This window comes from Rhinopithecus roxellana, chromosome 7, assembly GCF_007565055.1.
Source record: "Rhinopithecus roxellana isolate Shanxi Qingling chromosome 7, ASM756505v1, whole genome shotgun sequence".
NCBI classification, from domain to species: domain Eukaryota; kingdom Metazoa; phylum Chordata; class Mammalia; order Primates; family Cercopithecidae; genus Rhinopithecus; species Rhinopithecus roxellana.
Window position 1 is genome coordinate 59,627,326 of NC_044555.1, and position 26,586 is coordinate 59,653,911.

The 26,586-nt window shown below is 42.8% G+C and overlaps 3 protein-coding genes across 11 annotated transcripts in view; 1 reads left to right on the plus strand and 2 right to left on the minus strand.

Moving 5' to 3' along the window:
• Positions 1-26,586, plus strand: part of F8 (coagulation factor VIII) — a 224,087-nt gene that overhangs the window by 163,869 nt on the left and 33,632 nt on the right. For 3 of the 8 annotated variants that reach the window (XM_010352837.2, XM_010352828.2, XM_010352840.2), the window contains 2 exons: positions 323-408; positions 3,956-4,111. In XM_010352837.2, coding sequence (XP_010351139.1) covers positions 323-408; positions 3,956-4,111 — 242 coding nt within the window. Of the gene's footprint in view, positions 1-322; positions 409-3,955; positions 4,112-6,768; positions 7,193-13,920; positions 14,099-26,586 lie in introns of those variants that run through there. The other 5 variants (XR_004058312.1, XM_030933684.1, XR_004058313.1 and 2 more) reach the window with 4 other exon arrangements.
• Positions 12,160-14,060, minus strand: F8A1 (coagulation factor VIII associated 1). Its single transcript, XM_010352820.2, has one exon. It carries the CDS (start codon positions 14,052-14,054, stop codon positions 12,735-12,737), a length of 1,320 nt encoding a protein of 439 aa, XP_010351122.2. The 5' UTR covers positions 14,055-14,060; the 3' UTR covers positions 12,160-12,734.
• LOC115898653 (histone H2A-Bbd type 2/3) lies at positions 14,714-16,857 on the minus strand. 2 transcript variants are annotated; one of them, XM_030933687.1, is made up of 2 exons: positions 15,823-16,857; positions 14,723-15,133 (listed from the first exon to the last, which is right to left on the minus strand). In XM_030933687.1, exons 1-2 carry the CDS (start codon positions 15,910-15,912, stop codon positions 14,888-14,890), a joined length of 336 nt encoding a protein of 111 aa, XP_030789547.1. In that variant the 5' UTR covers positions 15,913-16,857; the 3' UTR covers positions 14,723-14,887. The 2 variants fall into 2 exon arrangements, with proteins under 2 accessions (XP_030789546.1, XP_030789547.1); XM_030933686.1 differs by lacking the exon at positions 15,823-16,857 and having other exon boundaries at positions 14,714-15,804.

The window sequence follows — 26,586 nt, forward strand, 5'->3', positions numbered from 1 at the left end:
CAAGACTCTATCTCAAAAAAAGAAAAAAAGAAAAGAAAAGAAATAATAATATTATTATTTGGGAGTGTCGGTAACAAATTGCAGTATCAGCTAATTAGCAGTGCTAACAATTAACAAAATTATAAATTTTAGAAAATAAAATGGACAACAAGGATAAGCAGTATCCTTAGATAGTAATTGATACTGGTATGCCATAAAGCCTTTATGTTTTTCTCTATTTTCACCACAGCTTAGATTAACCTTTCTCAAGACAATAATTTTATTCTCAAGTGTCTAGGACCAACCCAGCTGATTTAATCTCTGTTTCTTTACTTCGGCAAAGGACAGTGGGCCCCAAAGCTGGCCAGACTTCATTATTCCGGATCAATCAATGCCTGGAGCACCAAGGAGCCCTTTTCTTGGATCAAGGTTAGAAAATTTAATCAATGGTGGGAAATGTATCACATTCAGTCAATTGCATTACTTATTCCTCCTGTAAGCTCAAAGGATTCTATGAATATGAGAAAACTAAAGAACAGAATGCCTTATGATTTGTATGAAAGCAGTCATGAACAAAGAGATACGGGGATAGAATTGAGTATACCGATATGTTGTATTTCTGTATTTTAGTCCTTCTATGGGGATTAGAACATCTGAATATTTTCTATAATATTGAAATCGTCATCTCTCAAGACAGTATATGTTATTATTAGATGCTTCCAACCACCCAGGTGTCCTTAAGTACTCCAATCCCCTTTATTTTAACATAAAACAATGGTTCACAAATGCAAACCACATGTGTAATTTTACATTTTCTAGTAGCCACGTTTTCAAAAATGTGAAATTCACTTTAATAATACATTTTATTTAACTCAACACATCTGAAAATACTATCATTTCAACATATGATCAATCGGGCCCCTTCAAAGGCAGACAGATGGAAACTTCTGGGTCTCTTCCATGCGTCACAAAAGCTGAGGGCAGCTTGGCAGTGCCTACTCAGCCTCTCCACCTAAACAGGAAATGGAGAAAACATTTTGGTTTCCATCTTTGCAAATAGCATGTCTATTAATGCCACAGCATTGTTTTGTAGACACTGCCAATTTTGACTCAATCTGAGCTGCTGTTCACTAATCCCTAAGTATTTTTTGTTTGTTTGTGCTTCTGCCAAACAACATGTTATGTTCTTCACCTTGTATTTCTATGGTTATTTTCAACCTTAAATGTATCCCTATATAGAGGATATATTTATCTATTTGGCCGCCCTGTGTCTGTGCTATTTAATTTTTTATAATAACATTCTTATTTGGGAGGGGGGAATTTTATCTTCCTCCCTAGATACAATCTGATAAGACTAGTAAATAGAGTGTCCTGTCTGTGCCTAGCCAATGAACCCTGAACAATATACCCTGTTGTTTCCACTTACTAGATTTGGCCCATTGTTTCAGCTTGCCAATCTTCAGTGTCCCAAAGTGTTTCCTAGTTTTTCCAGTTACTGATTTGATCAGTAAACTTTGTAATACTGCAGCAAAGTCATGATCAAAGTTTGAAGTAGACAAGACTTCCTTAGTATGTGCACAATACAAAGCAAGCTGTTAAGTCCTTACTACAACCTTATGAGGTAGATGTGACTATCATCTTCATTTCAGATAATGAAATAGAAGCATAGAGAGGTTATTGTGGCCCAAGTCACATGGCTGATAAGTGACTGAGCCAAAATTCAAATTCTGATAGTTGGGCTCCAGAACCCTAATTGGTAACCATTGTACTACACTGTTTCCAGAATGCTCCCTTTAAGTTGATAACCATCTGTTAACTGTCACTGTTTACTTATGGAAATTAAACTAGTTACAAATCCACCTAGTTATGTTATCATCTACCACTATTAAATCGCCTTATCTTCAAGGTGGTTTTTGCCATCTGTCCTACTAAGGTCCAGCTAGACTTTTTATATATCCTGTAACTTTAAAATAAACCATGGAGATGGAGTTGAAAGGTGTGCTGACAAGGAAGGGAGTTGGAGAAGGCATCTATTCTCGTGAGAAGGCCTGAAGAGTGCACAACAGCCTGGCCACAAGAGCACTGGGCTGACTTGAGGAGCACCAGGTGACCAAGACCAGGCAATGCACAGGGGGAAGTCAGCAGGCTCCATGGAGATACGCAGCTGCAATATTTGTACTTTTATACAATGAAACTCATTACCCCCTTGCTTACTTCCTAGTAGACAGATGTGTCTTGTAGTTACACTGAAATACCCAGCTGGTGCACATAGGTGAAGCTATTGAGTCTGTAATTGTCAAACTGCTCCCAGGTGCCAGTTATAATGTAGAAGAGGCACGAGAAGATGAAGTAGATAAGCCTGGCAGTTTGTCAAGCATTCATCAGTTGCCAAGCATTCGTCAGTTGCAGAATGTAGGTAGGCTGCCAAGGCTTTATTGTAGCCTGGTTCTATTGCAGCTTTATTCTAGCAAGGCTGCTAGAAAATACAATAATCACTGGTCCAAGAAAAAACTCTTATACTCTATCTATATGAAGAAACAGTAAAAGTCAATTCAGTAAAAATCATGATTTTTGTGCCTGTTGCTTTCACTTTTTTATGCCATAATACCAAGATGTTAAAATGAAGTATCTTTGAATGGGAATACCATCTAATCTGGGAAAAGACAGTGCTGCAACTTCTGAAGACCTTGACACTCTGTCCTGTTACCCTGCTTCATTTTTCTCCTGCATTTATCACTACTTGATGCTATAAACAAATAAAAACATATATGATATAAGGTCTATTTCCCCTACTCAACTGTAAGTTCCATGAGGGCAGGGCTTTGTTTCTTGTTTACTACTCTATTCCCTGTACCTAAAACAGTGCTTGGCACATAGCAAGTGCTAAAAAATATTCTTTGAATGAGTGTATGAATGGAACTTACAGTGACCTGAAGGAGGCAGTTATTAAGCACAAGAGTCATGACCAGTCCAATTTGTGTGTGTCAGGCATCTGTGAAAACATGCTAAATTTGACTTCCTTGTTAGGACAGTAACTGATACTTCTAATGTTCTTGTAGTCCACGACCTCTTCTTTAAGAAGTGTCCATTCTATACTACTTTTCCATTATTCACTCATTCATTCCAAAGCATTTGCTATATAGCAGTATTACACCAGATACCATATTAGGTGCTGGGGCTAGAGAGAATATAAAAGCTAACATTGATCGAGTGTTTAGTATGCGCCAGGCACTGAACTCAGCACATTACATGTATTAACTCTTTAACCCTTATGGCAGCCCTTTGAGATAAAAACTAAAATTATCTTCACTTTACAGATAAATTGAGACACAGAAAGTTTAGGTGACTCAAATGAGTTCATTGCCTTAAGGATCTCAGTCTAATAAGAAAAGCAGAAAAGCAAAGCAACCTTATAATATGGTGCAATAATTTGCTATAATGAAGTTATATACAAAGTGAAGTAGAAGAAGCAGCACTAAATTTGTCTGGGTGAGTCAGAGCAGGCTAACCAGGAAAAATAGTTTCTGAACTAACACTCGAAGGAGGTGTAGCAGTTCATCACTGACAGTGATGTTGGGGTGGGTCTGGTTTGGGAAGAGGGGAGGAAATTGGCTTTGGTCTGAGACTGAGGTGTGGGCAAAGCATTAGCTTATGTGGGTCCATTAGCTTATGTGAGTCCACAAAAGGGGTGTGTGTGTGTGTGTGTAGGAAATGGGGGCTCAATGATTTGGTAGTGGTTTGGTTTGTCAAGAAGCAGGCTGGGAACTCAATAAGCATCTTTCTATTCATTTCTACTGTTTATCCCACAGCTTCACACACACATGCACATTTCAACATTGGTGACTGCTTCACTTGCACATTTCAGGTAATGATGGACACATCTGTAGCAATGTAGATTCTAACTAAGCTAATAGTTTCAGGAGGTAGTACATACATTTAAAAATAGGTTAAAATAAAGTATTGTTTTAATTGGTAGGTGGATCTGTTGGCACCAATGATTATTCACGGCATCAAGACCCAGGGTGCCCGTCAGAAGTTCTCCAGCCTCTACATCTCTCAGTTTATCATCATGTATAGTCTTGATGGGAAAAAGTGGCAGACTTATCGAGGAAATTCCACTGGAACCTTAATGGTATGTAATTAGTCATGTAAAAGGAATGCCTGAATACTTTAAAGAATTTTGGCAGATTTCAGATATTGGACAAACACTCTTAGCTTCTACAAACTTAACTCCAAAAAATACTTTTTCACTTATGAACAATAGGAGTTATTATGGACATATCAGCAAAAATGTAGTAGTGTCAAGGCTCATAGATGATAGAAATGAAAAGATGCTGTATTGACAGAAATATGTGATTCAGGATTGTGTGGATTGATGATTGTGAGCTTGCTTATGGATATCCTAGGTTTGAGGTTATAGTAGGACAATCAGGTTGAAATGTCCAGCAGGCAGTAGGTGAAAGACAAGTTTAGGGGGCAAAACCATGGATGGAGATGAAGATTCATGACTTCCACATAAAAGGATGGGTGAAACTTTGGGAATTGATGAATTCTCTAGAGGTGAGCTCAAGACCCTTAAAGGCTTAAAACCACAGCGTTATTGTCTACTCTTCCCTCATTTTTATGCCCTCAAATCTGGTCAATCCTTTATTTATAACGCCTCTCACATCTTTCTTCTGTTTCCATTTATACCACTGTTGCCACAGCCCAGGGTCCCATCACCTCACACTTGATCTATTGTTTTACATTCCTAACTAGTCTTCCCCTGTTTCTAATCTATTCTCCAACAAAGGCTGCACATCATTTTCAGGATAAACATCAGTTGCCTGTCTAAAACTTTTCAATATCTTCCCATTGTCTTCAGAATAAAGTTCAAAGTCTTCAAATGACCCCAAGCAAGATAACTTTTGTTTGCCCCTTTAGATCCATTTTCCTGCTTCTCTATCCTGCTTCTTGTTCTGTGAGGTGAGCTTGTATAGAATACATCAACAGGCTACCTTGTCCTCCAGCTTTTGATTGGATTTCACCAACAGGGAGCACTGGCAAAAGATTGGCATATTTATTCTTCTGACTTTCCCCTTGTAGAGGAGTTCACTTTATCTCTCCACTTAAGGTCACTGTTTCCCTCACAGTGGCTTTTTCAACCTGTACTAGTTACTATTGCTGTGTACCAACCCACTTCAAAACTTAGTGTTATAACAAAAACCATTATGTTTTGCTCACAGATTCTGTAGATCAAGACTTTGGGACACAGTGGGGATGGGTGGGGTTTCTGGAGCCTCAGTTAGGAATATTTAACAGCTGGGTGCTAGAATCATCTGGAAGTTCCTTCTCTTGCTTTTCTGGTGGTTGGTACTGACTGTCAGCTAGGACAGAATCTGGGGTTATTGACTGATGTAACTTTACATGGATTTTCCCTGAGGCCTGGGCTTCCTTACAGCGTGTTTCAAGGTAGTTGGACTTCTTTTTTGTGGGGGAGGGAGGGTGGGAGTAGGACAGAGTCTCACTCTGTTGCCCAGGCTGGAGTGCAGTGGTGTGAGCTCACTGCAGTCTCTGCCTCCCGGGTTCCAGTGATTCTCCTGCCTCAGCCTCCTGAGTAGCTAGGACTACAGGTTCATGCCACCACACCCAGCTAATTTTTGTATTTTTAGTAGAGACGGGTTTTGCCATGTTGACCAGGCTGGTCTTGAACTCCTGACCTCAGGTGATCCGCCTGCCTCAGCTTCCCAAAGTGCTGGGATTACAGGTGTGAGCCACCATGCCCAGCCTGTAGTTGGACTTCTCACACATCATTTTAGGGCCTCCAAGGGTGAGTGTTACAGTTAACAAGGTGAAGACTATATAACCTTTTCTGACCTAGTCTTTAAGTTATGTAGCATCACTTTTGTCAACAAAGAGTTGAACTCTGTAAAATATTTGAAGAGATTTATTCTGAGTCAAATATGAGTGAGTATGGCCTATGACACGGCCCTCAGGAGGTCCTGAGAACATGTGCCCAAGATGGTCGGGGCACAGCTTGGTTTTATATATTTTAGAGAGACTTGAGACATCAATCAAATACATTTAAGAAATACATTGATTTGGTCCAGAAAGGCGGGACAACTCAACCTGGGGGCTTCCGGGCTATAGGTGAATTTAAACATTTTCTGGTTGACAATTGGTTGAGTTTGTCTAAAGACCTGGGATTGATAGAAAGGGAATGTTCAGGTTAAGATAAACATTGTGGAGACCAAAGTTCTTTTGAAGTCTTATAGTGGCTGCCCTTAGAGACAACAGATGACAAATGTTTTGTATTCAGATCTTAGTTAATCTCTTTAGAATTGGGAAGGGCTGGAAGAAAAAGATCTAGCTATGTTAATAGAGATTCTTTACAGATGCAAATTTCCCCCCACAAAGAACAGCTTTGCAGGGCCATTTCAAAATATGGCAAAGAAACATGTTTTGGGGCAAAATATTTTGATTTTCTTCCTTGTCTCACAATGTTATGCCAGAGTCAGGTTGGAAAGTAAATCATGATATATAAAGGTTAAATAAAACCCATCTGATGAGAATTTATGATTTGTAGGGCATGACTCCCCAGGCCCCTTAGATAGGAATTTGGGCAAGATTTAAAAAAATCAGAGTTTAGTCCTCACTTTCAATACATTCTGTTGGTTATAAGCAAATCACATGTCCACCCAGATTCAAGGGGAAGAGACACAGACCCTAATTTTTAATGGGAGAAATGTTAAATAATTGATGGTCATTTTTAAAAGCCACTACAATAATCTATCCAATTCTCTCTTTCAGGATGTTTCTGTCTCTTCTGATCCTTTCAGGTTTAGGGACTGTCAACAAACAAAAAGCTAAACCCTGTAAAATACCTGAAGAGATTTATTATGAGCCAAATATGAGAGACCAGTGGCCTGTGACACAGCCCTCAGGAGATCCTGAGAACACGTACTCAAGGTCGTCTGGCTACAACTTGGTTTTACGCATTTTAGGGAGACATAAGACATAAATCAATAGATGTAAGATGTATATTCATTGAGTTTGGAAAGGCAGGACAACTGGAAGCGAGGTGGGGCTTCCAGGTCGTAGGTAGATTCAAAGATTTTCTGATTGGCAATTAGTTGAAAGAGTTAAGTTATTGTGTAAAGACTTAGAATCAATAGAGAGGAACATCTGGGTTAAGATAAGGGATTGTGAAGACCAAGGTTTTGTCATGCAGATGAAGCCTCCAGGTAGCAGGCTTCAGAGAGAATACATTGTAAATGTTTCTTATCAGACTTAAGAGTCTTTTCTATCAGTCTTAAGGTCTGTGTTGATGTTAATGCTGGTCAGATTTTTCTGAATTCCAAAAGGGAGGAGGGTATAACGAGGCATGTTTGATCCCCACCTTCCCATCATGGCCTGAACTAGTTTTTCAGGTTAACTTTGGAATGCCCTTTGCTGAAAGGAAGGGTTCATTCAGATGGTTGGGGGGATCAGAATTTTATTTTGGGTTTACAGGATGGTAATACTCTGTTCCCACCCTCCTAACTAGTATATTTATTAAATCTTCCACAAATTATCCTAATTTCCATGTTTTCTGTTCCTTGCTGGATCCCTTGTTTCATACAGTAATTGGTGCTAGAAGAAACCCCAGGAAACAGATTTTCAAAATGCAATTCTAAGGTTACATTGCTAATATATTCAAGAAACACAGAGATAACATATTTGTCTAGGAAGAAAATGAGCAGTTAGGGAATCCATGACATGTGTTAGTATTATAGTTTCTCAGATTATCACCAGTGATACTATGGGATGAGTTGCAGATGGCAAGTAAGACACTGGGGAGATTAAATAACAGTGGCCTTTAGTCACTGTGGCAACAAACATAGCCATTACCTGATTGTGGAGTGGTCTGTCTTCTTACAGCCCTAGAGGACATACACATGGAAAAAAATGAAATGTTATGACTATATACAAAATAAGAACACTGATGAACATACATGGAAAATCAGGATGCATACATAGAGCTTTTGAGGAATCCTCCATATCCTGTGGTTGTAGGCAGATACGACTTAAGGGCTGAGCGTAAGTTGCAGAGCTGCAGTGACAATTAAATGCTCAACTCCACCAGATCTATTGTGCTGTGGTAAGAGTACTGGTGGGAAGCAGTGAAACTCTGAGGCCTCCATTGAAACTCCACCTCCATTTGAGATGGAGGCATTTAGGCAGACATGGATGAGGCTGAGAATTGCAAACCTCCAAATTCCCCTGAACCTCCTTTGCCTGAGGAGGCAACCACTCACCAGTCTCTGAAGCAGTCATCCCTCTTTTGCATAAAAGCCTTTCAGTGGCTATAACTGGGATAGGTGCCTCACAAACCAGTGACCATTCTCCTTAGAGAGCCTGTTTGGCCACTACAAAAGCCAGGCGAGTCACGGAATATGACAGCAGAGCATCACAAATTTAATCAGGTGGTGATGCCAAAAAAAATTGCAATTCCAGATATCATACCTCTGTTGAAGCAAATTTACACAGGCCCAGGCGCCTGATATGGAAGTATTTACCTAGAAAATGCTTTTTCTTCATTTCCATACATTAGTAAAATCACAATACATTTGAATTTACCAAGTAGGAACAAGAGTATTAAGTTTACTGTCCATGCATCAGGGCAATGTTAGCTCTTTTGTTTTCTATCATAATATAGACTCAGGGGACTTCAAACATCTTTACATCCCACAAGCACCATGCCTGTCCATTACACTGATGACATTACGCTGACAGGACCTGGTAAACACATAACAAATAAGCCTATCTTGTTCCTGACTTTAATGAGAATGTAACCTGTGTTTCATTGTTTAATATAATGTTCACTGTTAGTTTCAAATACTTTTTATGATGTCTAATAAGTTTTCTTCTATTCCTATTTTATTTGCAGTGGCAACTGAATTTTATCAAATGCTTTTCCAGCATCTTTGACATGGTCACATTTCTCTTTTGTATTGTCAGATTATACTTAACATTCAATAGTGTACTGACAATAAATTAGCAACCCACAGGGGAGCAAAGTGAGAGGAAGTTAGGAAGTAAAGGCCTTGATTTATAGCATTGGCAGATTTCCCTGACATAAATACTACTCCCATCATGCCTGGCCCCAGGGGTGGGAAGAGATGCTTACTTACAATTGGGTCTCACAGACCAGTGCAAGAGCACTACTGTGCTCCATTCCTGGGAAAACTTTCATCAGTCATAGTGTGTTAGTCATTTAAAACTTAGCTGGATCCAATTTGCCAACATTTTATTTATAATTTCTATATCTATATTCGTGGATGAAATGGGTTTAACTTTTTCAGTAGCTCTACTTACCAGGTTTTGGCATGAGAGTTATATTAAACTTGAAAATAAAATGGGAAAGCTTCCATTTTTTTCCATGAAACTATTGCTCTAGAATAGCTTATTTAATGTAGGAATCCAGTATTTAATGAGAGTAAGTGAAAAAGCCATGTGAGCCATGTGCTTTATTTAGTGAGAGATACTAGGCTATATTTTCCAATCCTTACATGATTATTGCTATTCTCATTTGTGTTGCCTTGAGTTAATGTCTGCAAATGTGCACATTAGAGTCATATATCCCTTCCTGTGCCATACATCTATATCTGTATACATACATATATGTCTTTTCTCCTTTTTTCCCCTCTGTATCAAGAGTTGGCAAGTGTTTGTCTATTCTATTAAGTTTTCAAAGAATCAGCTCAGTTTTAAACTCAAACATGGTTTTGAAAGCTGTTTCTAGTTCATCAATCTCTGTTCAAAACTTTAAAAATTCTATTTTCCTTTCTTTGGGTTTATTTTGTTTGTTCCCTACAATCTGGAAGTGAATGCTTAGTTCACTTATTCTTCAATCTTTATCCTTTAATGATAAGGATAAATTAGTTATAGTTATTAACGACTCTCATGAGGTTCATTCCTTGAACAGCCACTGAGAAACTACTATGTTCTGGGTTCTAATTCAGGGGTGGGCAAACTATAGCCCCAGAATTTGGCCCACAGCCTGCTTTTGTACGGACTGTGAGTTAAGAATAGTTTTTACACGTTTAAAGGATTGCAAAGACAAACATACAAAGAAACAAAGAAGACTGTGCAACAGAGACCATCTGTGGTCTGTAAAGGCTAACACATTTCTATCTGGCCCTTGACAGAAAGAGTCTGTGGGCTGCTGGTCTCCTCTAACGGTGGTAGAGATGCCTACACGGTTAACATTAATCCTTGGCACCAGAATCCTCAGCACCTAGGAACCAGATCTTGCCTAATACACTAATTTCAGTCTTGATCACCTTCCTCCGGCGTAGCGGTTCTCAAACGTCTTTGTCTTTGTACTATTCGCGTATAAAATATTCTTTCATAAGCAACACTTCTCCTTTTAGGAGTACCTCATAATGGGGAGAAGGGGAACCCCAACACCCTTTAAGGGTTCACTGCTTCGCTGCCACCATTTCCGACGGTTCACACTGTTTTAAATGTGAATCTGGAATTGTTTTCCGGTTAAAAAGCAAACGAATCATGTCCTCTGAAAGTATTTGCTTTTGGCATGCTAGAAATCAGTGTTGACTTTTGATATTGATGTGGTACATTACGAGGGAATTCTCAAAAATGCTGAAATCTGGCCTCGGCCCAGTTATCACTGCTCTTAAGTTTCTGAGGGACATACATGAATGAGCCCACGGCAAATGGAAAACGAGGAGTTTTAGTGTTTCCTAGAATTATGCTCAGCTACCCAGTACCTGACTGTCTGGTTATCCTTCCCTTCACCTCCCTGATGCAAGGAGTTTGGACCAGAGGCCTAAGGGGGCTTCTCCTGAAGCCCAAATCCCAAACTGGTCACCAGTCATGCTCCGTAACTCCTAAACCTGACAATAAGCCAGCCGGCCAGGTCTGCAGCCCGGGTTAAGAGGAACATACCAGGAAAGAGCCAAAGAGCAAAGGACCATGAGCCCTTCAACCGCTTATACAATAATTCGAGCTAGGCGTTCAGGGCTCCGTAGGACCCTTCCTGGCAGCCAAGTGAGAGAAAGAGGAATGACGGTGCTTCCCGTTACTTCCACACTGTTGAAATAGGAATAGAAGCAGAAAAGAACACCCTACAAGTCCCACCCATTTTGAGGCACTCAACTCACAGTGACAACCCTCCACACCTCTCCCCCGCAAAAAGACTATGCATAACAAAAACACCTACTCCAAACTGTGCCCTTCTATCTCAGCCCTGAAGATCAGTATTGTGTGCAACTTCGGCCCAAAGGATGCATTTCCCCAGGGTTGAAAGTCTGAGAAAGAGGCTATATTCTGAAGAGTTCTTGTTGTCCCCATCAAAAGGATTACAAAGACGCAATAAATAAGAAAACAGCTTAGTTGGGTTGCATGCTCCATTTGAGCCAGAAAGCCTTGGAAACTTAAGTGTTTTCAAATGGAACGCCATCCTGCTTTTGGGGAACACGGAGGCCGCCTTGCAGTCACGTGATCGCACACCACCAAACGGCCATGCACTCTGATTTCACCCACTTAACTCAAAGTTGCAGCAAAATCCCTATTACAGGCCAGGCGTGGTAGCTCATGCCTGTAATCCCAGCACTTTGGGAGGCCCAGGAGGGTGGCTCATTTGAGGTCAGGAGTTGGAGACCAGCTTGGCCAACATGGTGAGATCCCGTCTCTATTAAAAATACAAAAATTAGCCTAGCATGGTGGTGCGCGCCTGTAATCCCAGGTACTCTGGAGGCTGAGGTAGGAGAATCGCTTGAACCCAGGAGGCGGAGGTTGCAGTGAGCCGAGATCACGCCACTGTGCTCCAGCCTGGGTGACAGAGTGAGACTCCATCTCGGGGATGGGGGGGCGGAATCCCTATTACAAATAAAAGCTGTTGTGATCCACACTGCATATACCTCTGGGAAAAGAACCGGAACCGTGAATTCCAATGCAAATTGATGCATCGGCATCGGACCCGCTGCACTGGACATGTTTGCATTGCAGTCACCCCAGTACGGAGCACATCACAGATGATCTCTGCAGGTTCATTGCCCACATAGGAGGCAGGCATAGTGCAAATTTCAAAGGAACGAACACATCCTGGAGCCCAAAGAGCTATCTGGTTCTGCTTCTGGCCTCCTGACAAGTAGGTAAGAGTCACATTTTATAGACGAGGGACACCAAAACCACACATGAGGAGTGCAAGAGTAGCTTTATCATGGATTTAGGGCTGTGGTTACAAGGAAGCTGTAAGGAATAAAATGACTCCCCTGCCACGAAGACGTACTGTGCGGACGAGTGGAAGGAGAAATTTGGCCATTACAAAGACACAGAAATACGTTCAGAAATGAGGGGCAGGATGAAATCACCTAGGGTAGGTATTTAGAGGGAGAGTGCCGTGCAAAATAAAATCCTCACTATGAAACAAAGGCGGAGGCAGGAGGCTGCGTTGGGTGGAAGCAGCAGAGGAAGGAGACGAAAGGGACTGTCGTTTTCATGTCGTGGCTTTTTAGAAGACGGCCGTGTCCTCTACTCTGATTCTATCAAAATGTGTTCTTGGGATGCAGGTAACGTTCAGCCAACGAAATAATTCCTATGGCGGCAATAGGAATAACAAAACGCAGAAGCGGGAACGATGTCTTTTTATTCCTCCCCAGACGCAAATGTGGATGCGTGAGGTTTGGTAACAGGCAAAGTCATCTGGTTCACGTGACTGATGGGACTCCCCTCCCGGTCTGGGCAAAAAGTCACTGGGTGAATGGGATGGATCAGACTCCCTGTCCTGAGGGGGAGATGGTTTCTTGCAGAACGAGGTGAAGGAGGTGGTTCTGCTCAGCAGTCAACAGTGGCCACATCTCCACCTGCAGCGACTTGATGGCTTCCGTGTCCTTTTCGTGGGTAGCCATGACCAAAGACTGGAGCAGCAGAAAGAGCTCCTCGGGAAGCTGGCCGCTGCTCTCCTGCCCGTGGCTGTCAAAAGCCTCCCAGGAGTACTTCTCCAGGGTCTGGGCGTGCTCCGGCAGCAGCTTGGCCGGCGGTGGTTGCAGGAGGAGCAGCAGCAGCACGCGGGACACCTCGCAGCGGACCAGCACGTCCGAGAAGGCGCCCAGGGCGGCGGGAGAGGGCGCCGCCGAGCCGGAGTTCGGAGGAAGCAGCGCGGCCGGTAGGGCGGGCGTCGCCCCGGTCCCGGGCCCGGGCTGGGGCCCCGGCGGCGGGGGCGGCGGCAGTGACTGCACCGGGTGGCTGCCGTGCTCCCGCGCCAGGCGCTGCATGCGCGTGAAGACCGCCAGGGCGCCGGTGTAGTCGCGCGCCAGCAGCTGGCAGGAAGCGGCCTCGCCGAGCGCCTGCAGCGCGGCCAGGGGCAGCTGGGGCAGCTGGAGCTGGGCGGCGCGCTGGAAGTGACCGGCGGCGGCGGCCGGCTGGCCCAGGTCGCGCAGGGCGGCGGCCAGCTCGAGGCAGAGGGCGGCGGCGGCGGCCGGCTGGCCCAGCTCGAGGTGCAGACGCACCGCGGCGCCCAGGGCGCTGGCGGCGGCCTGCAGCGGCTCCCCGTAGGCGGCGGGGCAGACCAGGCGCTGGCGCGCGTCGCGCTCCTGCCGCAGGAAGAGGCGGGCGGCCTCGGTGAGGGCCAGCGCCTCCCCGGGCCCGTGGAAGAGCGCCTGCTGGCAGCGCGCCACCGCCAGCTGGCACCAGGCCGCGTACGGCAGACACTCCTGGGCGCGCAGCTCCCGGCCCAGCTGTCCGAACTGCTCGCCGGCCTCCGCCACGTTCGGCTTCCGCAGGAACCGCTTCTTCAGCTTGTTCGATACCAGCCGGTAGCGGGCCAGGAAGTCCCCGGCCTCGGGTCCCGGGCCGGCGCCGCCGACCAGGCCGGCCGCCGCTGCCGCCATGCTCGCCGCCCCACGCACTTCCGGACGCGCTGCCGCAGCTGGCGGACGGGCGGGGCGGGGCGGGGCGACGTGCCCTGCGTCCCCCTTGGCGGGCTGCCGGCGTGCCCGCGCCCGCTCCCCAGCCCGAGCCTGCCCCTTGCCCTGGTGATGTGCAAAGAGCGGGATCGGAGGCGGGGCCTGGCCGGGCTGTGAGCGGCGCATGCAAATCCAGGGTCTCGGGGATGCGGAGCCAAGACCCTGGGAAGGTACTCGGGGCCTGGCCGGGCGCCAGCTGCTGCTAGCTCGGCTGCAATGCAGATGGTCTCGCTTGCTCAAGGCCTCCCACAGCCTCTCCATCTGAACATGACCCAAACTAAACTCGTGACCCTAATTCCGTATCTGTGCATTTCTCGACTGTTTTCCCCCCACCGCTCACTCCTCCATCTTCCTGTCCAGGGCCCCTTGCCAACCGCCGGGTCCACCTCTCCGTCCCCAGCCCGGTTGCCTTTAGGAGTCCATCCTGTCGCAACGCTGCAGTCATGGTCTTGAGGCCCACCCGCCCCAACGAACGCCATCATGCTGAGGACTTTCCCGGGCAGGCCCTGACTTGCTCAGAACCAGCGGGGGTGTCCCCTTCCCACCCAGGGCCAGTCCCCTGCACTGTCACGGGGAGGGACCGCTCCTCTGTGCCATCCCTGCCTCCCACCCAACCCCAGACCCCCACCACCTCTCCATCCCTCCAGCTGTGGAGGTCTCACAACCCCCCACCCCATCTCACCGCCCATGCCCCCAATACACCCCATGTCACCGCCCAGCCCCCCACCCCATGTCACCGCCCACCCCACCCCCACCCCAAGGCAAAGTGACTGAAGCAGGCAGGTGGGTTCCTTTAAACATTTTATTGGCAGAATTAATGAAGGCCCAAGACTTTGGGGCCCGGGTGGTGGGGGGTGTTTAAGGCCGGGGGTTCGGGCCGAGGGATTTGAGGCCGGGAGTTTGGGGCTCGGTGGGTGGACGAGTGGACCTGCCAGGTCCCAGGGGCTGGGCGTCAGAAGCTAGTCCCCGCCGGGGGCCACTTGAGAGATAGTGGTTGTGTCAAAGAGGGTGCTCAGCAGGCTGTCGTTGTGAACCGCCATGTCCAGTAGCAGTGGAGTGATGTTCCTCTCTCCGTGGTTCTGGGCCTCGTTCCCCGCCAGCTCCAGGACCTTGGCGGTCAGGTACTCGATAACCGCAGCGAGGTAGACCGGCGCCGTGGGACTCAGGCGCTGAGCGTAGTGGCCCTCCCGTAGACCGCGCTCCACCTGGCTCACCGAAAACGAAAGCTCCACTCGGACGGTGCGAGAGCAGGTCCGCCCCCGGCCGCCAGCCCCGGAGGACCGGCGATGGCTCCTCCTCCCCGACATGCTGGGTGTTGAGGGTGCTATCTCAGCTTGCCCTAGCTAGACAAGATGGCTCTCAAGATGACAGTTACCGCGTCCAGTACAGTGTATCCTAGCGACCAGGGCCCAGCCCCTCATTGGCTGGGGAGCCGAGACCAATGGGCACGCACGTCCGGTGACGGGCACGCACGCGGTGACGGGCACGCACGCGGTGACGGCCTCACAAGGGACACGTCCATCAGGTGACCTCGGCGCTTTCCCATTGGCCTCGAGGGAGCAGGCCTGGGCCTAGAAGTGGCTGGAGGGCCATGGTGGGGGGAGGGGGAATCCCGCTCATGACCCTCTCTCTGCCAGTGGGAACTCACCCTTTCTACCGGATGGGAACATTGTGGGAAAGACAGAGGGGTGGGCGAGGGGAGAGTGGGTGCCACGCCTTCACAATGTTGCACATCCGTCACAACCACCTAGTTCCAAAACATTTTCAACACTCCCAAAAGAAACTGAAACCCCTGCACCTATAAGCAGTCACTTGCCACACGTCTCCTTCCACACCACCACTACCAACCCCCACACCCCGCCACACACACCCCTCTCCCCCCGCCCATACGCACGTTCCCGATAGCCCCTGGCAACCACTTGTCAATCTGCTTTCTGTCCGTAGAGGTTAGCCTGTTTTGGAGATTTCCTATAGATGGAATCATACGACCAAATGTGAGGCCTTGTGTGTCTGGCTGCTTTCACTTAGCATAATGGTTTCATCAGGGTTCATCCATGTTATTCACTGCTAGGGTACGGAAATACCACTGATTGTTGCAGGTTGATCTTGGGTACTGCAACTTTGCTGAGCGTGCTCAGATAGGGTGGGCGTATTAGTCCGTTCCTACACTGCTATAAAGAACTGCCTGAGAATGGGTAATTCATAAAGAAAAGAGGTTTACTTGCCTCATGGTTCTGCAGGCTGTGCAGGCTTCTGCTTCTGGGCAGGCCTCAGGAAACGTGCAATCATGGCGGAAGGCGAAGGGGAAGCCAGCACCTTCTTCACATATTGGAGCAGGAGGAAGAGAGAGAGAACGTGCGCGAAGGGGGAAGGGCTGCACATTTTCAAACAATCAGATCTTGTGACAACTCTGTCACAAGAATGGCAAGGGGGAAGTCCGCCCCCATGATTCTGTCACCTCCCACCAGGCCCCTCCTTCAACAGGTGGGGATTACAATTCGACATGAGATTTGGGTGGGGACGCAGAGCCAAACCATCTCGGGTTTGTTTTGTTTGGTTTGGTTTTTGTTTTTGCCTTTTGATGGACTCTTTAGTGTCCTCTATATAAGAACATGCCATCTATGCATGTATGAATAGAGATGGTTTTACTTGTTCCTTTCCAATCTGGATGCCTTTTATTTCTTTTTCTCGACTAATTGCCCTGACTAGAACTTTGAGTACGATGTTGAATTAGAAGTGGCAAGAGAAGACATCCTTTTCTCATTCCTGATCTTAGGGGGAAGTCAACCAGTCTTTCACCATTAAGTATGATATTATCTCTGGGTTTTTCATGGATACCCTCTATCAGGTTGAAGAAGTTTCTTTCTATTCCTGGTTTGTTGAATGTACTTTCATGAAAGGGTATTGCGTGTTTTTGTCAGATGATCCTTTTTGTACATGATTAAGATGACCATGAGTCCCCCCCCCCCACGCCCCCCGCCGCTCCACCATGCATTCTGTTAATACGGCATATTATATAAATTGATTTTCACATGTTGAACCAACCATTGATACGGTGTATTATATAAACCGATTTTCACATGTTGAACCAACCTTACATTTGTGGGACAAATCCTGTTTGGTCATAGTGTATAAAGAGTGGTCAATAAACATTTCGTTGAAAGAACAGGGGTGGATCTGGCAAGCTTCTTGGAGGACAGTGTGTGTGTTAAAGAATCTGTAGCATGATGAGAAGCCAAGGCACTGGTGGGAAGAGGGGAGTTGCAACCAATTCATTAAGGCTGGAGAGTAGGATGCCAGTGGAGTAGCAGTGGTTGATGTGGCTGGGAAAGAGGTAGGCAGGAGCCGAGACATGGAGGCTCTATTATACCATGCTCAGGTTTTAGAATACCCTGTAGGCTACACTGAACCCACTGTGGTCTTTCAGCTTGGGAGTGACATGGTCTGATTTGCCTCTAGAAAGATCACTCTGGAAGCTGCGTGGAGAATTGAACAGAGAGGATTGCGTGTGGAGAATAGAACAGAGAGGACTGAGATTGGAATTAGAAAGCTGCTGTATTATACCAGTCAAGAAATGACAGATATCTCAACTAAGACAATGGCATTGGTAGATAAGATTAGGGGACAGAGTCCATGCAAAGTTTAGGTAGTAAAATGGCACACAGTAGGCACTCACTACATATTACTCATACTGGCGAACCTAGCTGGAGACATGATAATTCATTGGCTCATTCTTCAAAAAATGTTGAAGGGTAGTGCCAGGCATACTGTGTTAAGCATTGAGACAACACCAATGAGAAATACTCTGTTGTTTAAATAGGCCAGATTTTGTTTATCTACTCATCAGTTGATGAACAGTTCATTAAGTGATTTCCATGGCAGAGGAGGTAAATGTTGCCCTCTATCTTCTTAGATTCTCCAGCTAGGACTTAAATAAGACAGATTAACAAAAGAAAAGCATACAAAATTTTTTTACATGTACATGGGAGCCCTCATAAGAAATACGAAGACTCAAATGAGCAAATACAGCTGAATACTTACATACTAGGGTGGAAAAAGTGTGTTAAATTGTGAAAACATAACAAGACAATGGGGTTTGGGCTAGGAGAGTTAATTGTGGAAAAGTCACTAAGAAGGTAAGAGTTGTTTAACAAGATTTTTTTGGAGCAGCTTTCCCTCAAACCTGGACTCCCCATCTGGGGCAATAAGAATGTGTTTCTTCTTCCTGATATACAGATAATACCTTTCACATCAGAGTTTCATCTCTTCCTTTCATGAAAAAAAAAAAGGAAGGTCAGCATGCTCTTCTTGCATCTGCTATTTTCAAGTGCCTTTAAACTCAAAATAATCAATATGCCAAAGTGGCATATTTTGAGGTGGCATTTGATCCCCTACATTACTGATTGGATAGTGTGAATAGTGCTGCCATGAACGCTCCTATACAAGTGTTTGTTTGAACAGCTGTTTTAAATTACAGATACTCCTCAACTTGGAATGGTATTACATCCTGATAAACCCATTTTCAGTTAAAACCATTATTAGTGTAAATTCATTTAATGCAGCTATATTAGTCCATTCTCACACTGCTATAAATAACTACCTGAGACTTGGTAATTTATGAAGCATTTATTAATGGACTCACAGTTCTGCAGGCTTAACAGGAAGCATGACTGCAAGGCCTCAGGAGACTTACAGTCACGGCAGCAGGTGAAGGGGAAGCAAGCACGCCTTACCATGGTGGAGCAGAAGAGAGAGTGAAGTGGGGAAATGTCATACACTTTTAAACCATCAGATCTCATGAGAACTCACTCACTGTCTCAAGAACAGCAAGGGGAAATCCACCTCCATGATCCAATGACCTCCCACTAGGCCTCTCCTCTGACACATGGGGATTACAATTTGACATGAGATTTGGGTGGGAATATAGAGTCAAACCATATCAACAGCTAACCTACCAATCATCATAGTTTAGCCCAGCCTACCTTAAACATGCTCAGAACACTTACAATTAGGCTACAGTTGAGCAAAATCATATAACACAAAGTCAAATTTATAATGAAGTTTTGACTATCTTATGTAATTGATTAAACATTGCACTGAAAGTGAAATACAGAATGGTTGTATGTGGTTGTACGTGTATTTTAAGTACTTTTATGTGTATAGATTCTACTGAATGCATGTTGCTTTCATACCATCATAAAGTCAAAATATTGTAAGTCCAACCATTATAAGCTGGAAACCATTCATATTTGAGGTACATACCCATGAATACATTTATGGGTTTATTTCTTGCTTCCTAATTCTATTCCATTTATATATATATATATATATGTCTGTCCTTATACCTGTACCACAAAGTGTTGATAACTGTAGCCTTATAAGAAGTTTTGAATTTGGGAAATGTGAGTTCTCCAGCTTTGTTATTTTCCAAGATTATTTTGGCTATTTGAGGTCCCACACAATCACACATGAATTTTAAGATTGGCTTTTCCATTTCTGCAAAAAAAAAAAAGGTCACTGGGATTTTGATGCAGATTGTATTAAATCTGTAGATCACTTTGGGTAGTACCATCATCTTAATAATATTGTCTTCTAATTCATGAACACAGGATATATTTCCATTTCTTTATGCTGTCTCTAATATGTTTCAGCAATGTTGTATAGTTTTCAATGTACAAGTCTTGTACCTCCTTGGCCAAATTTATTCCTAAGTATTTTCTTCTTTTTGATGCTATTTTAAATAGAATTATTTTTTATTTTGTTAATTTCATCTCAGATTGTTCATTGCTAGTGTGTAGAAATACAACTGATTTTTGCGTGTTGATCTTATATCCTGCAACTTTGCTGAATTCATTTATTAGCTCTATAGTGTTTTGTGGATTCTTTGGGGTTTTCCATATATAAGCTCATGTCATCTGAGAATAAGATAGCTTTACTTATTCCTTTTCAATTTGGAAGGCTTTTATTTCCTTTTTTCCTAATTGCTCTGGCTAAGACTTCCAAGACAATTTTGAATAGAAGTCATAAAAGCAGGCATTCTTGTCTCATTTCTGATGTTAGGGAAATATCTTTCAGTCTTCTACCATTGAGTGTGATGTTAGTTTTGGGTATTTTATGAATGCTCTTTATCATGTTGTGGATTTTCTCTTCTATTTCTAGTTTGCTTACTGTTTTTTTTTTTTTTTTTTTCTTGTCATGAAAAAGTGTTCAGCTTTATCAAGTGATTTTTCTGCATCAACCAGAAGAAACTTGCAGGATTTTTTTCCCCTATATTTTATTAATGTGGAGTTGACTGGTGGATTGATTGTCTTATGCTGAACCACTCTTGCATTATTGGGATAATTTCCACTTGAGCATGGGATATAACCTTTATAACATGCTGCTGGATTTGGTTTGCTAATATTTTGTTGAAGATTTTTGCATCTATATGCCTAAGGGAATATTATATTCACATATTCAATTGCATGCAATTTGTAATTTTCTTTTCTTGTGATATATTTGTCTGGCTTTGATGTCAAGATAATGGTGGCCTCATAGTATGAGTTGTAAAGTTTACTCTCCTTTTCTATCTCTTGGAAGAGTTTAAGAAGGATTAATGTTAATCCTTCCTTAAACATTTAGTAGAATTTACCAGTGAGGCCTTCTATCACAATGCCTGGTACATAATATATGGAATCCAGGATTTATGTAGTCAGTCATTAACTATTTGTTGAATTAATAAATTGTCTCCCCAAGCAGGTTTCTAATCAAGGCACAAAGATTGAGTAATGAATGAAAGCAAAGTCAATGTATGTAGGGTATTAGTTTTCTAATACTGGGGTGGCAAATTACCACAAACTTACTATGGCTTAAAACAACACAAGTTTATTATCTTACAGTTCTATAGGGCAGAAGACTGACCCAAGTCTCACTGGGCTAAAATCAAGGTGTCATCAGGGCTGCATTTCTTTCTGGAAGCTCTAGGAAACGATCCTTTTTCGGGAGCCTGTAGTCCCAGCTACTTGGGAGGCTGAGGCAGGAGAATGGCGTGAACCTGGGAGGCAGAGCTTGCAGTGAGCCGAGATCGCACCACTGCACTCCAGCCTGGGCGACAGAGTGAGACTCTGTCTCAAAAAAAAAAAAGGATCCTTTTTCCTTTCTTTTCCAGCTTCTAGAGGCCACACACATTCATTAACTCATGGTCTTCTTCCTCCATCTTCGAAGCCAGTAACATTGCACCTTTCTGACTATTCTTAAGTAGTCACATCTCCCTTTGACTCTCCTCTTCTGCCTCTCTCACTTTCAAGGCCTCTTGTGATTACATTGGGCAGACCTGGATAATCCAGGATATTCTCCCTATTTTGACATCAGCTAATTGGCAAACTTAATTCCATCTGCAACCTTAAGTCCCTCTTGCCATGCAACATAACATAGTCAAATGTTCTGGAGATTAAAATGTGGACATCACTGGGAGATCATATTCTTCCTAGCACATACAGTTTAGTCACAAGTTAATGATCAACATTTATTAGCTATATAATACTCTTAAGTTCAACATAAACTTTTCAGATGCTGATAAAACGGAGTGGCATTTCACATTGATATATACTTCATTTCAAAACTTCTACTTCTCAATGATTATTCTGTAGCAACAAATTTCTTTTAAATCAGAAATTTGGAAACACAACGAGACCTATCTCAAATCAAAGATGACTATCCCCTTTTGGAGTCAGACTACACATTCATTATTTTAGTCAAAATGAGACATAAAATTCAGGCCCCCAAGAGCTGCCAGTACCCACTTATGCAGGAGGTAGCTAGACGAAACAGGTGGCTTTCTACAAATAATTTTGTACCATCCCACCCCAGAGAGGTGGGTTGGAGTGTTTACTTATTACCTGGGATTTAATTATACTAGCTCTTGCAAGAGCCAAGTTTTGCAAGCTCTTGCAAGGCCATAAATAGAAGGTCAAATTTTCTCCTATATAGAGAGGAGAGCAGCAAAGAAAACAAAATCCTTGGTAAATCTTTAAATAAAGTTCTATGATTTGAATATGTTATTCATTCTATTTTAACCCCCCAATACAGACATATTTATAAAAAAGAATGTTGTGATTTCTGGTGTAACTTGTTTAGGAACAAAGCCACAAATTTATTAATATTTTCTATTCCATGGGAAGAAAAAATGCTACATGGCAGAATAATTTTTTTAAATTTCCCATGATAAACTCTGATGTGTGATCATATAATAGACTTACATTGATTCCTATTTTAGTGTATTCAAGCAGATAAAAAAATCCCAAGTGTTCTGCAAGTTATTTCATTTTCAGTATTTCTTATGCTGTACGCCATGGTTTAAATCTAGGCCTTTCAAATTGGCATTACTACCATATTTCTCAAACTGTATTCCCTTTTGCTTGAATATGTTATATAATTTTGTCCAGAACCCAGACATGTCAAGGTACGAAATCCCATGTTTTGCATACTAACATATGTCTCATTAATTCATACAGTGGGATTCATTAATGCCCACATTGTAGACTCTCTCTCTCTCTCTCCACACACACACACGTACACACTACATTCTTAGAAGATCATTCTGAGACCAGTGTGGAGGATAGGCTGTGCATTCCCAGTACTCTTTCACAGCTGTCTCTGTCCTCTGCCAGTGTCTTTCAAACTTTAGTGTGCTTACGAAACACCTAAGGATCTTATTAAAATTTAGATTCTGATTCAGTAGACCTGACTTGGTGCCCAAGAAACTGCATCTCTTTTTTAAAATCTTTACTTAGATATAATTGACAAATAAAAGTTGCATATATTTAAGAGGTACATATATTTAAGATGTTTTGATTTATGTTGTTTTTGATATATGATGTTTGATACATTGTGAAATAGTCACCACAAGCAAGCTAATTAAGATATATCTATCTCTTTGCCTAGCTACCTTTTTTGTGGTGAGAACATTTATGACTTACTCTTTTAGCAAATTTCAAGTATACAATACAGTATTGTTTACTATAGTTACTATATCGTACATTAGATCTCCAGAACTAATTTATCTTGCGTAAGTGAAATTTTGTACCCTTTGATCAACATCTCCCTGTTTCCCCCACACCACGGTCCCTAGCACCTAACATTCTACTGTCTGCTTTTAGGAGTTTGACCATCTTAGATTCCACATATGAGGTCATGAAGTATTTTTCTTTCTGTGTCTGGCTTATTATACTTAGTATAATATTTTCCAGCTTCATCCATGTTATCACAAGTGGCAGGATTTTCTTCTATTTTAAGTCTGAATAATATTTTATAATTGTGAGAATATTCCATCAGATATATATATATATATATATATCAGATTTTCTTTATCCCTCCATCCATCAATGGACACACTTAGGTTGTTTGCATATCTTGGCTATTGTGAATACTGTTACAGTGAACATGGGAGTGCAGATATTCAACATACTGATTTTATATCCTTTGGATATATACCAGAAGTGAGATTGCCAGATCATATGATAGTCTATTTTTAGTTTTTTGAGGAAACTCTATGATGTCTTTCATAATGGCTGTACCAATTTATTTTTGCAGCAACAGCATACAAGGGTTTCCTTTTCTTCACATTACCACCAACATTTGTCATCTTTTTATCATTTTGATAACAGCTATTTGCTATGGTTTGAGTGTTTTCCCCCAAAAAAACATGTGTTGGAAACTTAATTCCCAATGCAACAGTGTTGGGAGGTAGGGCTGAATGGGAGGTGTTTAGGTTATGAGGACTCCACCCTCATGAATGGATTAATGCCGATTACAAAAGCACCTAAGGCTGTGAATTTGAACTCTTGCTCTCTCTTGCCCTCTTTTTGCCCTTCTGCCATGTTATGATACAGAAAGAAAGCCTCTGCCAGATGTTGGCCTCTTGATCTTGGACTGCCCGGCCTCCAGAACTGTGAGCCAAATACATTTCTGTTCACTACAAATTACTCAGTCTGTGGTATTCTGTCATATCAGCATAATAAATTATAGTCCATAATAAGTTATAGTCCATAATAAAAGACCAAGACACTATTCTAATAGATGTGAGGAAATATCTCATTGTGTTTTGATTTGCATTTCCCTGTGGGTTAGTGATGCTGGGCATGATTTATCTGTTGGCCTTTTATATTTCTTCTTTTGAAAAATTCTGTTTGGGTCCTTTGCCCATTTTTAATTGGGTTGTTTGTTTCTTTTTATTATTATTATTATTATACTTTAAGCTCTAGGGTACATGTGCACAACGTGCAGGTTTGTTATGTATGTATACATGTGCCATGTTGGTGTGCTGCACCCATTAACTCGTCATTTACATTAGGTATATCTCCTAATACTATCCCTCCTGCTACCCCCTCCCCACAATAGGACCCGGTGTGTGATGCTCCCTTTCCTGTGTCCAAGTGATCTCATTGTTCAATTCCCACCTATAAATGAGAACACGCGGTATTTGGTTTTCTGTTCTTGCAATAGTTTGCTGAGAATGATGGTTTCCAGCTGCATCCATGTCCCTACAAAGGACACGAACTCATCCTTTTTATGGCTGCATAGTATTCCATGGTGTATATGTGCCACATTTTCTTTTTTTTTTTCTTTTTTTTTTTTTTTTTTTTGAGACGGAGTCTCGCTCTGTCCCCCAGGCTGGAGTGCAGTGGCCGGATCTCAGCTCACTGCAAGCTCAGCCGCCCGGGTTCACGCCATTCTCCTGCCTCAGCCTCCCGGAGTAGCTGGGACTACAGGCGCCTGCCACCTCGCCCGGCTAGTTTTTTTTTTTTTTTTTTTTTTTTTGTATTTTTAGTAGAGATGGGGTTTCACCATGTTAGCCAGGGTGGTCTCGATCTCCTGACCTCGTGATCCGCCCGTCTCGGCCTCCCAAAGTGCTGGGATTACAGGCTTGAGCCACCGCACCCGGCCATGTGCCACATTTTCTTAATCCTGTCTGTCACTGATGGACATTTGGGTTGATTCCAAGTCTTTGCTATTGTGAATAGTGCCGCAATAAACATACATATGCATGTGTCTTTATAGCAGCATGATTTATAATCCTTTGGGTATATCCCCAGTAATGGGATGGCTGGGTCAAATGGTATTTGTAGTTCTAGATCCTTGAGGAATTGCCATACTGTTTTCCACAATGGTTGAACTAGTTTACAATCCCACCAACAGTGTAAAAGTGTTCCTATTTCTCCACATCCTCTCCAGCACCTGTTGTTTCCTGATTTTTTAGTGATTGCCATTCTAACTGGTGTGAGATGGTATCTCATTGTGGTTTTGATTTGCATTTCTCTGATGGCCAGTGATGATGAGCATTTTTTCATGTGTCTGTTGGCTGTATGAATGTCTTCTTTTGAGAAGTGTCCGTAGTTTGTTTCTTACTAATGAGTTGTTTGAGTTTCTTACCTATTATCAGATATACAATTTGCAAATATTTTTATCCATTCCATAGGTTGCCTTTTCACTCTGTTGATTATTTCTTTTGCTGTGTAGAAACTTTTTAGTTTGATGCAATCCTAGTTGTCTATTTTTGTTTTTGTTGCCTGTGATTTTGGTGTCATATAAAAAAAGTATTGCCCAAATCAATATCAGGAAGCTTTTTCCCTGTTTTCTTCTAGGAGTTTTATAGTTTCAGGTCTTATATACAAGTGTTTAATCAATTTTGAGTTGAATTTTATGTATAGTTTGAGAAAAGGGCCCAATTTCTTTCTTCTGCATGTGGAAATTCAGTTTTCCCAATATCATTTATTGAAGAGACTCTCTTTTTCCTGTTGTGTGTTCTTGGCACCCTTGTCAAAAATCTGTTGACAGTAAATGTGTGAATTTATTTCTGGGCTTTTCTATTCTGTTCCCTGGGTTGATGTGTCTATTTTTATGCCAGCACCATGCTATTTTGATTACTGGAGACTTGTAGTATATTTTGAAATCAGGAAGTATGATTCCTCTAGCTTTGTTTTTCTTAAGATTGCTTTGCCTGGCTGCATGTGGTGGCTCACACCTGTAATCCCAGCACTTTGGGAGGCTGAGATGGGTTGATCACTTGAGGTCAGGAATTTAAGAGCAGCCTCACCAACATGGTAAAACCCCATCTCTACTGAAAAAATACAAAAATTAGCCAGGTGTGGTAGCTGAGGCAGGAGAATCACTTGAACCTGGGAGGCAGAGGTTGTGGTGAGCCGAGATTGCACCACTGCACTCCAGCCTGGGTGACAGAGCAATACTCTGTCTCAAAAAAAAAAAAAAAAAAATTGCTTTGCCTCCTTGGGGTCTTTTGTGATTTCATATTAATTTAAAGTTTTTTTTTTATTTCTGTGAAGAACACCATTGAGATTTTGAGATTTTGATACAGATCACATCAAATCTATAGATTACTTTGGGTATTGTGGACATTTTAACAATACTAATTCTTTCAATCTAGGAATATGGAATATCTTTTATTTATCTGTGTCTTCTTTAATTTCCTTCATAAATGTTTTCTATATTTTCATTGTACAAGTCTTTCATTTCTTTGGTTAAGTCTATTCCTAAGTATTTTATTCTTTTGTTGCTATTGTAAATAAGATTATTTTCTAATTTCCTTTGGGATAGTTTATAGTGTGTAGAAACACCACTGACTTCTGTATGTTGATTTTGTATCCTGCAACTTTACAGAATT

Bases quoted from the DNA above. Each gene is read 5' to 3' on its own strand.
- F8A1 (XM_010352820.2), bottom strand. From the start codon at position 14,054: ATGCGCCGCTCACAGCCCGGCCAGGCCCCGCCTCCGATCCCGCTCTTT.
- LOC115898653 (XM_030933686.1), bottom strand. From the start codon at position 15,235: ATGTCGGGGAGGAGGAGCCATCGCCGGTCCTCCGGGGCTGGCGGCCGG.